At 35.0% G+C, this 16,129-nt stretch overlaps 1 protein-coding gene across 1 annotated transcript in view; it reads right to left on the bottom strand.

The window, feature by feature from the left end:
• EFL1 (elongation factor like GTPase 1) overlaps positions 1-16,129 on the bottom strand; it is a 70,367-nt gene that overhangs the window by 16,742 nt on the left and 37,496 nt on the right. The window contains 2 exon segments of the mRNA XM_032700369.1: positions 2,872-3,019; positions 5,486-5,617. Of these exon segments, the coding sequence (XP_032556260.1) occupies positions 2,872-3,019; positions 5,486-5,617 (280 nt within the window).

Genomic DNA, 16,129 nt, shown 5'->3' on the forward strand with positions numbered 1-16,129 from the left:
ACAGTTACTCTGATTTTACTCCTCCCAAACTGTTGTGGGCCACAGTGCTGCAGACATGCTACTGAGCAAGATGGACTTCAACCAGTACATCTGCTCATGCAGTTGAGATGCCCCAAGAAGATGAAGCACTGGGTAAGCTGAACAGAGGTAACCCAGAACTGTCAACCCAGTAAAAGCACTCTATCTTCAGCCAGGAGCACTTGGAGAGCTGATACTCCCATTTTTTCAGCACTCCTGGCACAGCAACAAGCACAAAGTTAACAGAAATATTTTTGTCTTTTTGGTCTGATAACCACTGTTATAAAAGTTTCATGATAAAAAGTGATGCTTTAAAGTGAGGTGAAACATTTTAGGCATGTCAAATGTTATGAGTGATGGCAAGAAAAAAAGGAAGAATTATTTATTACATTTATCTGACAGACTCAAAGTTCAGAATTGTGTATCCTTCTAAACCACTCAAGTTCTGAGCAGATTCATTAATGACAACAAAAGGACTAGGAAAATTTTTATGTCCTGGTAAATCTTGACAGAGCGATAAAAAAAGTTGCAGAGAAAAAGCAAATACAATTGTAAGGTTTATTTCCATGGGAATCAAAACCAGGAGAACTGTCCTTTTTGCAGTTCTTCCAGGCACTTGCATTATACCAAAAACACAAACAGAACACCCCCACATGCAACCACTACCTTAATTCTCTGTGTTTCTCATTCTGAACAGAGTAATTTAATCCCCTTGTGCTTAGTATTTGCAATGCTCTCTAAAAATTTCTATTGTAAAAAGTAAAAAATAAATGTTCAAAGTTACAAGGTATAATTTCTTACTAATTGGGAAGATGAGCTAATTGGGAAGAAAAAAAGAAAACAAATTTAGCAAAATTAAGCAGAACACACATATTTAATCATTTAGATAAACACAGATGACTGATCTTTTAGTTGTTTCCATGTCTCTCCACATCTTTGACAATAAGTATCACTTGAACATAATTTTTTACATACACACTGGGAAAGCTAAAATTAAGTATGTACTTTTGAACAAGTCTGATTAAAATCTTGACAAAGACAATACAATGTAGTTTGAATTCAGCAGAACCCTCAGCTGTAATTAGTCGAAAAACATCAACTCTGCAAAACCCAGTTGATGCAATTATGGTAGATGATAACATCAGAATTCTGCACCACTACTTCAGGTGTGACAAACTATTTTCCCAATATTTTGGGTGAAAAACTTGTGGATCCCATTTTAAGGTCATCCTATGCTGCCTCAATCCCTAGTTCACAATTTGCTATTCCAAATTATGCAAGCTTAGAAGAATTTAAACATTAGTACAGAAACACAGAGAGCTAACACAGCTCACACTTCAGAGCACAACTTTTCGTACTTTAATAGTTAACTAGTGCAAGTTTACCACTGTCAGAATTTACATGGAATCCACGAGGAATGGAGTAAGACAGGGATCTCATTCTGGGCTTTTCCTTTTAGAAAACTGGGAGAGAAGGAAGGGACAATTCTCGTCCCACAAGCCAGTATGTGAGGGATGGCAGCTGAGAGATGCCAAATCCTCAGGGATGACTTGATGGAGCATGAGCCAGTAAACACACTTGTTCCCAGCTCCTTTTGGGAGATGGTGCCCAAGTGAGAAAAACAGGCATCAATGTCAGGCAGGACAATGGTGGGAGCCCTGCTGGTTTGTGTCTGCAAGTGTTTCTTGGTTTTGCTGACAATCCCTCAAGCACAGAGTGTTGTTGGGCTTTGATAGTTTAGAACACTGACAACATTTTCTTGAGGAACACAGCTAAAGGACACAAAGTGGTCACTTCTGACAGTTTATCATTCTCTTAAAAGCCAAATTAGATGACAACTCATAAAAACCCCAAAGTTATGCACATAAAACTAAAGGTTAGGAATGTAAATACAGGGACTGCTACTAGCTGCTCACTACAGTCCTATTTCCCTGTCATGTAGCTATTATTTTAGGATTTTTTTCCAAATTTAGACCGTTGCCAAGAAGAAAGGCATTTATACAATCTTGCTATGCAAACTGCAGCTTAAGATAGGCACAACCAGTTTTGCTTTAACACATTACATTTAAGTAGGGTGTATTAATAAATAATACTATGTTTTTAGAAGTGGTAAAAATGTGTTGCACTAAGTTGTAACGAGGATAATCATTAACACATACTTCCAATTTTACAGCTTCCATAGGAAATTACTATTCTCTGATATTAACCTGAAATGAGTATGAGTGCAGTAACATCAACATTCAACAATACATCATCAGGTTTGCTTCTTGGTTTAGAACGAAAATGACAGTGGCAGAAGTACCAGGAATGTTTTATGAAATGAACTTATAGGAAAAGACTGTTTCAGACCACTGTTCTTCTATCATTTGAAGAAAGAGAGTATACTAAATATATGCACATATGTTTGCAAAAAATATTGCTCATGAATGAGAACAGATTAACATTTGAAAAAAATAATAAATGAGAAAACGAATGGGATAGAGTGTGCACATAAAATTTTAGTCTTGGTGATTTCTAATTTTTGAGAGGTCATTTACAAGACATGATGCCTCTCAGTTTTTATTTTGTACAAACACCACATTACATTCTTAACTGGACTCCTAAACCTACTGCAATTTATAATTTCTAGAAAGTACCCAAAAGATAAGATGTATAGAAGTGATAAATTGGTGGTTTCTACCTCACTGTAGATAATTTTACAGCTACACAAAGGTACATTTATGACCCAGTGGTAAAAACTGCTGGTGGTAAAGCTCTATTTTGCCAGAATATAAATCAAGATATTCATCTGACAGAGAAATACAACAGACATCTACTGAACCAAAAATATTTCTTCCTACTTGCCCCTCTAACCTTTCTCTCAGGTCATCCAAGCAACGCTGAAGATGAACTTCTCCTGCTGTCACCAGCACATGTTCTCCTGTCTCCTGGATTAAAACCTGCACACAAGGATCAGCTTGGTTTAAAAGCTTCATCCCTCTGACCAGCTGAGGCATCTCACCTGGCAAAATAAGATACTATTAACAAAGTAATACTGGATAAGGAATACTTGAAATTGGATAGACTTACAGTAAAACTCAGTTCTGTGGAAGTCTAAACATACATACTTATTTTAGGAATACTCAAAAACTTTCAGAGAGGCAAATTTCTGCTTATGAGTCACAGAGTGGTAGGGTTTAAGAGCAGTAACTGAAAACATAAGCTGTACTCAGAATTTGCCACCAACAATTTAGATACTGATGATGCAATCCACACTTAAATGGTTTGCACGTTTTTTGTTTGTGCAGCTTTACAACACGTTCAGTATAACAAGCCAGCTATTGACTGCAACTGTGCTATGTTGCTTCCTATATACAATTAATTTCAGATACAGCTCATAAACAGTTCACAACCAATAAAGCCCCCTGAATTTTATTGATATGAAGTGACTAAAAAATTCAAGACTTCACTCATCATTTTCACAAATTATCAAATTATAACCTTTCTTATTTATTACAACTGTTTAATGTCATCTTTCAGTAAATTATTGTATTACCTTACAATCTTTCATGACCAAGTGTAGCAACCTCTAAATTGCTAATGCTGAAAATGCTCCAAATACATAAATAATGGCATATTAACTTTACTAAAATAAAACTGAAAAGCATTCCATATGGATTACTTATAAGGCATAAGAGCAAATGAAGCACAGGAAGGATTTTAAATTAGCTGGAAGCCACTGAAAAGCTTTAAAGCAATTAAAACCTGAAAAGGGGAAAAATCAGGAATGTGAGAGCTTTTCAGTGAAACAAATCACAGCTGTCCCTAAAATGAAGGTGTTTAAAAAGAGTTGCTTTAAAGTTAATGGAGAATGAACAGCCACAGCTGAGTCAAATTTGGCTAGATTACATCAAAGCTATGCATAAACACCTCATGTCAGCAGACTTTCATAATGAATACAATTTAAAAAATTAATTATGAATCCTTTTTTTATTTTACATGCATGTTAAAGAATACCCACAGGCTTTCTAGGAATGCATATTCATATTCAGAAGGAAAAGTGACATTAAACTTGTCATTCACTTGGAGACTATTAAAAGAAAATGATATTGGATATTTACTGCTAAGCTAAGGGTGTAATAAAAAAGTATCCTTGAAAACAAACATAAGAATAAACAAAAGGGGAAAAAATCCCAGTGTTAGTTCACATGGTCAACAGAGCTGAACAAAGACTTCAAACTTTGCCTTCTGAATTTAAGCTCACAGAGTGATGAACGCTTTCTATTTTTTTCTTTTAGAGCTTATGGTAACCATACAGAGAGATTTTGACATGAACGTGAAGATATGCAGTAATTTTGTAAAACATACCCAGGGAAATAATTTATATTTATTTGAGTCATTCTTCCAAAAAGTAGACACAGTTTTAAAGCAAGTTTGATGTGGCAATCCAATGTCACCCACATGGTGGGTGACAATGTGCTAGGGCCACCTCAAGATTATATACAGCTCACTGGGCAATTGATTGCTTTCAAGCTGAGCCTGCAATCCAAATTTTGTTTTCCTGTTGTTGCTGCAAGCAGCAGTGAACTTTCAGGAAACTTTCCTAAGTATAGCTACCTCTCAGACTTCTGTCCCCCTAAAAATTTCGTTCAAATCACAGACTCAGAAGTTACCAAGGAGGGGAAACTAAGTAACGGTGTAAAAATTCTCTAACTTATTTTTAAGGAAAAAAAATACCCCCAAATTGGTCATAAGTTCTAGAATTACATTCCTTTAACATTTAACTTAACATTTTAACATTTACCTTAATATTGCACTCAGCAGAACCAGTAATTTCCAATACTTTCAAAACTGCTTTAACAAATGCAGGATGTACAATATATGATTATCTGTTACTCAAACACATGAAACAAATAACTGCTAAACTGTCCAATCATTTTCTAAAAAACCATATAATCTTAGTGTTAGAGTATTTTGCAACCGAACATAAAGCCAGTTATTTTGGTTCTACTAACACCACAACAACAAATGGAAATTGGGCTGAAATTCAAATCAAGCCAGAGATATACCACTCCCTGGTTTGGAGGAAGGGATCAGTGGGATGCAGTACTGCAAATCTGTACCACGAGCTTAATGATGTAGCATATAAGAATGTCAGCAGAAAGGGAAAACCCGCAGATCTACTTACCTTCACAGTAAAGGAATACTGAGCTTTTAGCACCATGTGGTGTCTTACTTGTGGAACAGCTAAGTCTGACCACAAAAGGGCACAACAAGGTCTCCTGTTTCTCCTCACCTACTGAGACATGAGCGAGCCAGCTGGAACAACTCACACACAGTCCTCTAGACAACATATATATTCAATTTATATTGGGCTAGTCTCTGATTCAGTGGCTAAATCATAAACTAGACAAATCACTAAGGGTGGGAAGCTGCATTACTACCACACTGAATTGGTGTTACTATCCCTGTTCTCTGTTAAACCTACTTGGATGCTTTGGTTCCACAGCCACCCGCACAATCGGTGTCGCTTCAAAGTTGAGAGGAGTAAATGGTGGACAAGCAGGTGATGTTGACAGTGTTGCAGACTTTAGCACAAAATCTTGCAGGCCTCCTATTCCTAATGGTAAGTGGAAAAAAAAAAAAAAGGCAAAACAACAACAAAAATTAACCATGTTCATTATATGAGACTAAAGACACAATCATCGTTAAAAAAAAGCTAAAATTATTCTAATTACAAAAATAAGATTCAAAAACTCCTCACCATTCATATAAAGTATCTGTTAAAATATCTGTGCATAAACTGGGTTCTCAAGTCTCTGGTGTGACATTTGATATTTAGTCTCTCAGTTCCCACTGCAGTCCCTCAGTATTTTAAAAAGGCGTGTTTATAGCTCTGAAGAACAGAAAGGACATGAGGACTTTTTTCCCTTCTAGTATGTCCAAGCCTTTGTACAGGACTTTTTCCCTTTCTAGTATGTCCAAGTCTTTGTACAGCTCAGAGATAATTTTGGTGTTTTAAGTTTAGAAAAATTTAGACTGTAAGAGCCCTGCAATGGCCATCTAGTCCAACTTCCAGTCCAAAGAAGAGCTAACTTCACAGTTGCTCAGACACTTATCAAAGTTCTAAAAACTTTTAATGATGGAGACTGAACAGTCTCTGTTGCCAAGCTCTTTCAGTGCTCAATTATTACTATTGTGAAGAATGGGGTTTTTTTCCCTTCCCACCCCCTCATGCCCATTTGGGATTCCCTTTTTTTCCAACATGATTCTTGTAAAATTTAATTTATCACATAGCAAGCTATTAATTCTCATCCTAATATATTTTATAATGCTGGCAAGTTGAAGAAAAGTGAGCTAAAATTGTAGTGATAAGAAAAAATACAGAAAAATTTTAGCTATAAATCTGCAAAATAGCTGCTGTAAATGCATATTTAGTCTTGGCTGGCTGGCACATTTAAGAGAATTTGAAATTATTGCCTTCAAATTCCTAGCCAATAGGATATCATTCATTATTTAGTCAAAGCTATAAAAACACAACTAGAAGTGTTTGAGAAATAAAGACAACAAGTAAAGCTGATAGTGATATATACAGTCACTATTTCTGATGCTCCTTCAATCACAATCAGAGTTATAGTACTTCCAAAAGAGTATAAATTAAATGTAACTTACAATATTATGAGAAAATTGAAACCTTTAGCTCATCATCTATACCTGCTTAAAAATTAAATTCACATTGTAGACTGCAGTACATTTGTGCTCCTTCCTTCTCATTCTCTCCCACAAGCCCAAGGAGAAGTTCTTAACCCCAGCTCCCCATTATCACCCTAATACTCTTCCACATTCTTCTTTTTGGCTTAGCTTTCTTTATTTCATGCCAGAAACAAAGAGGGTCAGCTTCCACCCTATGAGATCATGAGGGAGTTTGAGTTGTGAAGAGCCAGTTGCTGCAGAGTTCTCCTCTGTGGGATCAGGCTGTTTCTCCAGCTCTGGAGGCTGGATGCTTGGCCAGCAGGGAATGCCAAAACCCAAAATGTCATTATATAAGAAAACCTGCCTCAAAATAACTGGAAGCAGGACAACATCCAGCGGCTTTAAATGCAGGACTGCAGATGCTACAAAGAAAATAAATCTGTATAAACTCTGTGTTGCACCTGACCTATGACCAGCATGTATTTCCTCTTTTTCACTTATTCAACATGTGGTTTGAATGAAAAACAAATGCTGGATCATCATCACCACCAGGGACTGAGAAAAGGGATGGGTCCATTTTATTCTGATCTTCTCCAGCTGGTAAAAGGAAAATGATTTAGAATGGGAGGTGAACAGCTTCTTTTCAGTGTAATGTGAACCAGAGAAATAAAGTTACCAAATCTTACTTCAGATAGACTCCCTTTTTTCCTTAACACATTACTGCACTTTGACTGCCATAAAGAAAACTTGAAGTTATTTGCTCTTTTGTTTCACATTTGAAGGTACAAATACATGAAATACGCTGGTGTCTGGCACCAATACTACGCTAAAAATAAAAAAAAATTGTCAGTTTTCATGAAAACCTGTTAGGCTTACAACTTCAGTGTTTTAATTGCTGAACAATGTGAGCTAGCACAGAGTAGTGTCCAGCCCTGATGAATCTATTTAATTTACAAATTCTTAGTAACAAATGTTGGAAAAAATCCATAAAGATTCTTGGACACTTTGTTGCATAATATGATTACTAAGTAACTGCTAATGTGTTTTCTGAATAATATTAGAGGAAGGTGTAACGAAACTAAGTACCACATGACATATCAGTGGAAGAATTCTACTAATTATGCTGATACATAAATTTTAAACTTACTTATTATCCAACCCACTGAAATTTACACATAACTACTCAAGATCACAGATCTCAAATGTGTATTAATTTGTTACCTGAAAAGTCTTAGAAAAGTCACTCCAAAATAATTCTTATAAATATGTCTCCCCTTTTAAGACTGCTTTTGTCCTGTTCAACCATTGAAGAAAGCATCACTATAATACACACATTTGACTTCACATTCATTTTTGTAGTGCAATAATTTTCAAAAACAAAGGAACCAAAGGTAAAAAAAAAAACTGCTTAAGTAAGGAAGGTGAGACAAACTACTGCTTTTATTTTAGGTTAGCTTAAAGAATGAAATACTAAAAACCATTGCAAGTATTTTTGAATAGTCATTTCTCTAAGAAGAACCAAGTCTACAAAGTATGCAGTGTCACACAAATAAACATGCAGGCTGACAGGCAGCAGTTTGCTGTACATTGCTTTTATTTATTTATTTTTAAGAAAAGCTGGAGTTAGAAGTGTCAGTAGGAATTTTTAAATGTAAGTATGAACTTGATCAGCAAATTGCTTCTTTTTATTAACTCTACCTGTGGTGTGGCTCCTCATTTCTGTACAAAAGAAAATGTTGAAATCTGACTGTTTGGGAAAGTGTGTAGGTTTCAAAGACAGAAGAGTTCACTAAAACCCCCTTATTAGAAATATCACACGCTTTGCTGTATACTGTGTAACACCAATCCTAACACTGCTCTCGGTAGCAAAGACTTTTCTTTCCCATCCAGAGTCAAATCACCTCTGCCGATTTTATAATATAAGGCAAAGAGCCATAACTACTAAAGAGTTACTACTATATTTTTTCTCGTGCATAGTCCTGTTGCAATTAAGGAGATTATAGCATAGAAAACCACAAACCAAGCTACTCATGGTGAAAAGTCAAGCCTACCAAGGGATACCATATGAGGTTTGATAGTAAGTATGAGACTAGATTACTTTTTCTTAAATTCGTCATCTAAATGCTTTGCTCCAACTGTAGAATAACATTTTTGTTTTTAAAAGCATTCCCACACACTGTTGGTCAGAGAAACACAGGGCCTGAACCCAACTGGACTTAAATAATAACAGGCACTGAAAAATCCCACACTCAAGGGTTCTGACTGTACCCAGGCCTTCGCTGAAATAAAGGTAATTTTACAAAGCTTAACTGGCAAGACTTCAAATGGGAAGATATAATTTTAAAAAGATTACAAATTAACTCTTTTGTCCTAAAGAAGCTAACCCTACACATAACTGCTCATCAAACTGATTTTTGCTAGCATAAATTAAGAGTGCTGTCCACATTTACGTAAATGTAACCAGTTGCTCACATTTTATATATACTGTATTAACATTTTACATAGACTATATTCAAATAACTCTGAAAAAATCATGCATAGTGACTTGCAATAAACATATTTCAAAGTATTAAAGTTATTATTTCAACAGGAATTGTCGATCTTGAAAAATAAGATTTCCTCTTAACAGACTAGGAACTTACTAAAAGCCTCTGAGACAATGTTATGTAAGACCTTCTGAGTTTGGTGGTTTGTCCTTTAAAAGTAGACCAAAACAGTGGTTCAGGGAGAATTTTTACACAGGTGGTAAAATAAGAGATGTACAAAGGTCCTTCTTTTGTTGAGTCCCTTCTCTTACTTGCCCTAGAAGATAAGAATACTAAATCAAGTATCACCTATTTGTATCACCAGATACTAAATGACAGAAACTAAATGGTAAGAGATAAGAACATCAGGACTGAAATTTTCAAAAGGAGTAGGAGTATTAAGACAAGTCTCAATTTACTTTTCATTTCTATGTCTTGCTAGCAACCACTACACCTTAGACAATAATTTTGCTGCCTTTAAAGGTAAATATGCTTTTCCAGCTGAATTCAGTTATAAAGATCTGAACACATAACAGATCGATTTCAAGGTATGTGTAATTAGTTTCCCTTGATGTAGAAAGATTCAGCATTTAATGTTCTTTCAAGTTGCAAAAAAAATGAAGCAGACACCACCACCATGCTTAAGTTTTTCAATCAGATAAGGGAATAATTTAGTTTGCAGTGTGAAAAATCAAACAAAGAAGAATGAAAGCTGTTTAAATTTTAACTTCTGCCACATTGTTACTAGCCTCAGCACATTAGTTCAGTCGATCTTTATCTTCTCTCACTGATGATATCACCACTTAAGAATCCTTAGCTGCTTTGGAATGGAGACATGTCAAGCTTTGGACTAACAGAGCAAGGAACTAAGTAAAGCAAAAAGCCAATGTTAATCTTCCCAGTAAGGCTCTGTCTCCACTGAAATCTATCATTTCTTATCAATGATATCTGTTTAGAAAGATTAAGACCTTACAATACCTAAAGCCTCCTGGTTTAAATGCTCCATGCACTTCACTGTGTATCAGTGAAGACAGACCATGCAAGCTCCTCCACAATTCATGGAAAAGGAGGTGTGATGCAAACTTTTGTAAATCTACACAATCTGAAATCTCAAAGCAAGCATGAGCCTTTTGTTTCAAAGGAACTGTACAAACAGACTAAGACCTCTATAATTTTCTTTAAGCAGTAATACAAATACTTTCATTCCTCCCTAGTGAGAGACATTTTAAAAAAAATATTTTTTAAAGGTGCTTTAAAAAACATGCATGATAAAAAAAAAATTCACAAATCCACCTTAAAAGTATGATTGGCTCTTAGTTTCCAGTTTCTCCTCAGAGTAAATAGGCTAAAAGCCAATTAAGACAAAGAGAAGGACAAAATATATTTGCCAAATAATATTAAAATAATAAAAAATTAAGAAAAATACCTCAGTGTCAATCATCATTCTGCTTCAAAACCATCCAAATAATTCTCCTTTCCCCAGTATGTAGACTAGGAACGATTATATCATTAGCACACTGTTACCTATTAGGCTGATTAATACTGGTTCTCTGTAGCCATGTACACTTTAAGCATCAGCCTCCATCCTTTCATTACTATCCCTAATTTAAAAAAAAAAAAAAAAAGGAAAAAAGAAAGAAGAGATTTTGCAAGGGAAAACTGGCTTTTGGTAGGATTAAACTCAGTTACAACAGTATGCCTTTCATACTTGAGGAATCTTAAAATGTTTTACTAATCACTGGAATTAAATGACAGTAACTGCAGGGACTTCGGACAAGTAGCTACTATGACTTAAGAATACCTTGTATTATACATTTATCACCTCAGATCTTGAGCGTGTTTCTCTTGAGTCTCACGGGCACTGCAGAGAGACATCTGAGGGCAGAACTTGACCTTTCTATATTAGAAACTGTTTCTAGAAGGGAAGGGAATGTAAATCAAGACACAGACCACATTCTAGTGGAGATTTCATCAGCTTTTTCCATAATACACACCACATGTTAGCACAGATTGCCGGTGAGCCTCCTCATCTCTAATTGTGCACTTCCCCCTCAATTGTTCTTACTTGCTTCTGAGGCAAGTGAAATTCCTTGTGTGGAAAACAGAATATTGTAAGGTATGTGCATGGTTTCAGCTGCTCTCAGTACTTTCCAGTCATTTTACAGAAAAAGTTATTTCAACTTTTCTTTTGTATTTCACTTCCTTTTTCCCAATGTGCTTTTTTTTTCCCAGCTGAATCTCTAAAAATCACCATTATCCATCAGACTGTAGAACCCTCTGCCCCAGATTCTTCATGAGTTTCCAAGGAACAAGCTCTACCTGAGTACGTGCTAGAGATTAACATCAATTTGGTTCCTCAACACAAAGGTGCTAAATTGTAATTTCATTGCAATACTTTACTTTTACTTTACTTCACAGCAGCTTGAGGGGAAATTAAGCATAACTTTCTGATCAGATGAGAGTAAACTCAGCATATTACTGATGATGTTACTACACAATTCCCTCCCCCCGAGGGGCACCATCGTGTGATAAGACACCAAGCGCAATAAGTGACTTCTGACACAAGAAGTGACTCAATTCTTTACTACTGAATGTTCCAGGAGTAAAAGATGAAAAAGTGCTAGAGCACCCCACTGAGTTCTTTAAGGAAAAAGAACAAAGCTGTCTGTTTTGAGAACTACAAGGAAAGCAATAACATGGTCTAATGGCACAGTGTTCCACTAAAATGTCCTATCACTAGATTATAGCTTCAAAAAGGATTGCAAACATATATAAACAAGCATCACTTATCTTCTGCTGAGTCTCTGTGGGAAAAAATCCCACATATTTCATTAGGCAATTAGACTGTATGATAACACACATTTCCTAACTGTTGACTGAGCTGACAATTGTAATTATGAACATTCCTATATTTTTCTCAGATTAGACTATGAACAATTTCAAGGAAACTATAGCAAAAAATCCTTTACATTAAATAGTAACATCTTTAAAATGTCACAGTGAACAGCTAGAGATCTACCTGCACTCACTCTTCTGTGTGAAAAAGCTGACACCAAAGGTGAGTCAGAAATTTGCTTGCTAAAATACAAATTTACCTTAAAGTAAACAGAATGAAATCAAAATCAGTTAACATTCCAAATCTGGCTTCTGGATTTACAAATTGTTGTAGTCAAGATGAAATATTGATTTCCTTAAGTTGCTTAATGAGACAAATAAATACAGAAGATGAAAGTATTTGAAATAATTATGTTCTTCTTATGCTACAAAATTATTTCATTTGTCATGTCATACTAATTTTTGGAGCTCAAGACTAAAGAAAATGATCCTGATGTTTAAATATTTATGTTTAAGCTTCATTTTAGCACAGGAACTTAGAAATTTCATACTTAGATCTGTAACATGCCCCCATGTCTCTTTACATATGAAATCAATGCACTTGCAGCTCTACAGAAAAAAAAAAAAGGAAAAAAATTATTATTCCAATTAAAGTTCCTTTAATCTTTTAACTGTAAAGCATTCTTGGTAAAGGCACTAAACAGTACCTTCTGTGGTTTTATTAACAGTAGCTGTCCTCAGCAGTATACATGTAATATATTTTGCCTGAGCCCACATATTATATATAACTCCTTTCCACACACCAGCCTAACTTGACATCACTTGAAAGCAGCAATACTGAACAACAGAAAATATGTGGACAGATCTTTGTACAATGTGACCACATAGGCACTGGAACTCACTTCATTTACCCTGTACATCAAATTAATGCTTCCATTACTGCATGTGGAAACCATTTAGCACCATACAAAACCCTTCAAGTGTTTCTAAAATACAAACCAAATTTTAAATTTATAATTAATTTGAATAAATTACTCTAATTTGACCTGACAGCAACACATCTGAATTTACTTAATTTTTTTTTTTCAAATTACTACCAGAACTTCAGAGGCAGTTCAGAACAGTTGTTGTCCCAAATAAATGGAATTTAGGTATAAATAGCTTTCAACATATTTACTTTGATAATCTACAAGTCTTTTGAATCACCGATTTGTTGTTCCTGGGTTGTTTTTTTTTTAATTTAGTAATAGTAAATGTGCTTTATAAATAAACAAATAAAATTGCATATTGTAGTGGAAAACAGATCAGATTACTCTTTATGGAGCATCCTATGAAAGGAAGAAAATTGCCCAGCAATCCTCCAAAGAAAAGGAAAGCGTTCCAGACAACAGAGCATTAACTACACTCTGAAGAGTATATATGTATTTTTTTCTGAAGATGGGAAATGTTTCACAGATGTAGTTCTAGAAGCCTCCCTCCATTGCTCCACAGATAAACACATGCTGGTCATCTACTGATGATTCCTCTTGGTAAAACAAGAAAAGTATTTAACAAAAAAAGAAAAAAAAAGTTCTTTCGTTTGTAATTCCCATACTGAAATTCTCCCAGACTTCAGCTATGATGTTGCCACGTGACTTGTCAAAGACAGAAAAAGACAGGGCCACTGACCCTTCATAAAGCTGTTCTGCACATAATTATAAATTGATAATAAATCTCATCCTTCAAGAAAACTCGAGAAAATATTGAAGTGTTTGGTAGAATACTTGACAGTTAGGCTATTAATACATAACTAAGTTTGCAAAAGGAACATATACTAAAAGACCTACATTTCTTCATACTCGAGGTAGCAGAAGCAAAAACAAATCTCCAGCAGTTTTCTAGCAAAGACACAGTTGATATTGTTTACATTTTGGACATAAAAAGGAGAAAAAAATTTATTTAAAACCAACCTCTCTAGCTCATTGATATATTACCAATATATTGTAATAGTTGCATTAGAAAAAAGTAGAGCAATTGTAATTCCACACTTTTGTGGGACCACCATCAATAACATGAGCTGTGCACACATCCTCAGTTCTGGAAATCTATTAAAATAGGATCATTAACAGATTATGTATCAGAAGTATTAATCAAAGCAATCACTTCTCACTTTATCTCAATGGTTTTTCGCCTACATTGAAATGTATAGAGATGTTCAGAAGGCAGAGGAGGGGGAGGCAGCAGCCTGAGGCTGAGAAGGGAAGCATGGAATCAGTTGTGCTCTATCAGACAGAGCATGAAAAGTGTTTAACATTAGAAGAAAGGAGACGGAGGCAAAGCCTTTCTATTTGAAAATGTAGTAAAGTTCAATGTTTATTTCTAAGTAGACATTGGGAAGATGTAAAACTCCATACAACATTTCAGTATTTTTATGAGAGTATTGGAGGCAAGATGCAAATGAGCGAAGATCTAAAGTTCATTAGGGTTTTGAGCACAACAGAAAACTGAATTCTTCTAATTTCTTGACCAAATGCTTTTCACAACAGAGCAAAATAACTAATCTCAGCTAAAAAAACCAATAACATCAAATGATTTCTTCATATATCAGATTGGTTACAGCATAGTCTAACAACTAACTGAAGAGAAAATGCCATTTTAGGTTTTATTCAGTTTTAGTAATGTCTCCTGAAAATGGGCAGACTTCATGTATGTACTGTTTTCTTAAACTCAAGATTATAAAACATAAGTAACATCTGTTACTTCCCAGAATCAATTATAAGTGGTGTTAAAATTAATGAGGCCTTCAGGCACTGATCTTGCAAAGAATTAATTTTAATCTGCAGAACTCTTGGAGGTTTTGTCATGTTTGCCTAGAAAAAAACTACATGTACATATTGTTACAAGTTCTGTATTACACATCCTAGGTACAGGGAATTTAGAATCTGCTATTAGAAGTGTCAATTACAAAAGACAACGGCAGTTAGTTTAAAAGCTCATTAAATTTTGTCCATCCTTCTGTTGATTTTAGAATTTAACTGCAGAATTCCAATACACCTCTTTTTCATCACTTAAAAAAAGAATATGAGACCTTTATCATTACATACATCAGGTAAATGCAAATACAGACTGATCAGTTAAGAGGATATTTCAGACATCAAAGGAGAAGCTGCACACTCATTACCAAATGTGTACAATATCCTGTGGGAAATGCCCGAGTCATTGACCATTTATCCTGTTAACTTGTAAGACATGCAAGTAACTAATTAAAATTCAATTTTCCAAGGCCTGACCCAATGCCTAATGCTCTCCCTTAAAGGCAACCTCCCCACACCCCCAACACATCTGCCTCTAAGTGATTTATGCCTGCTGACTTTGTTGCCTTGGGAAATATGGCCTGGAGTGTTCCAAAGCACCATGAATAATGGACCGTTTCAATCTGCATTATGCACAAGTTGATGTTTATTTTAAATACAATAATTTTCAAGAGGGACAAAGAAGAAAGAATATAAAGTCTGACTCCAAGCTAAAAGAAAGCTTTAAATAGCTCACTTGTAGTTATACAAGCAATAATATTTTGGGGGATAATTAAAGGATTCTAAGCAAACAAAGCACCTTTCCAATGCCTCTGATTAGGACTATTTGACATGATGGGTGTACAAACAGATGGCATGAGAGGGAACAGGGGATGTCTTAAACACACTTGTTATATCAGCAGCCTAGGAAGTTACTGATAATGAGTTATTTATCACACACTCCAGTTTAACAGAAAAATTAATTCACAAATAAACAGAAAGTGCACTCAAATTAAAAAAAAAAAAAAGTTGCTGCCAGATGAAAACATATGAATGGGCCATTAATATTTATCTCAGATTAAAAGATGCTCTAAACACATAAAAAAAAATCTAGCTAGAATAGAAGCAAGTTTTTAGTGAAAAGTAAAGATGGAATTCTAGAAAGTTATTTCAAAACACACAAATTAATTGTTGACAAAACTATCCAAGAAATGTAAAATAATAAAATTCTAGAGAAAACCATTCTGCTAGCCCTTCGTTATTCTGGCTAAACCAGGCCTTTGTTACAGCAATAAAAAAATTAGTATT

This window comes from Chiroxiphia lanceolata, chromosome 12 (genome assembly GCF_009829145.1).
Source record: "Chiroxiphia lanceolata isolate bChiLan1 chromosome 12, bChiLan1.pri, whole genome shotgun sequence".
Classification (NCBI taxonomy): Eukaryota; Metazoa; Chordata; class Aves; order Passeriformes; family Pipridae; genus Chiroxiphia; species Chiroxiphia lanceolata.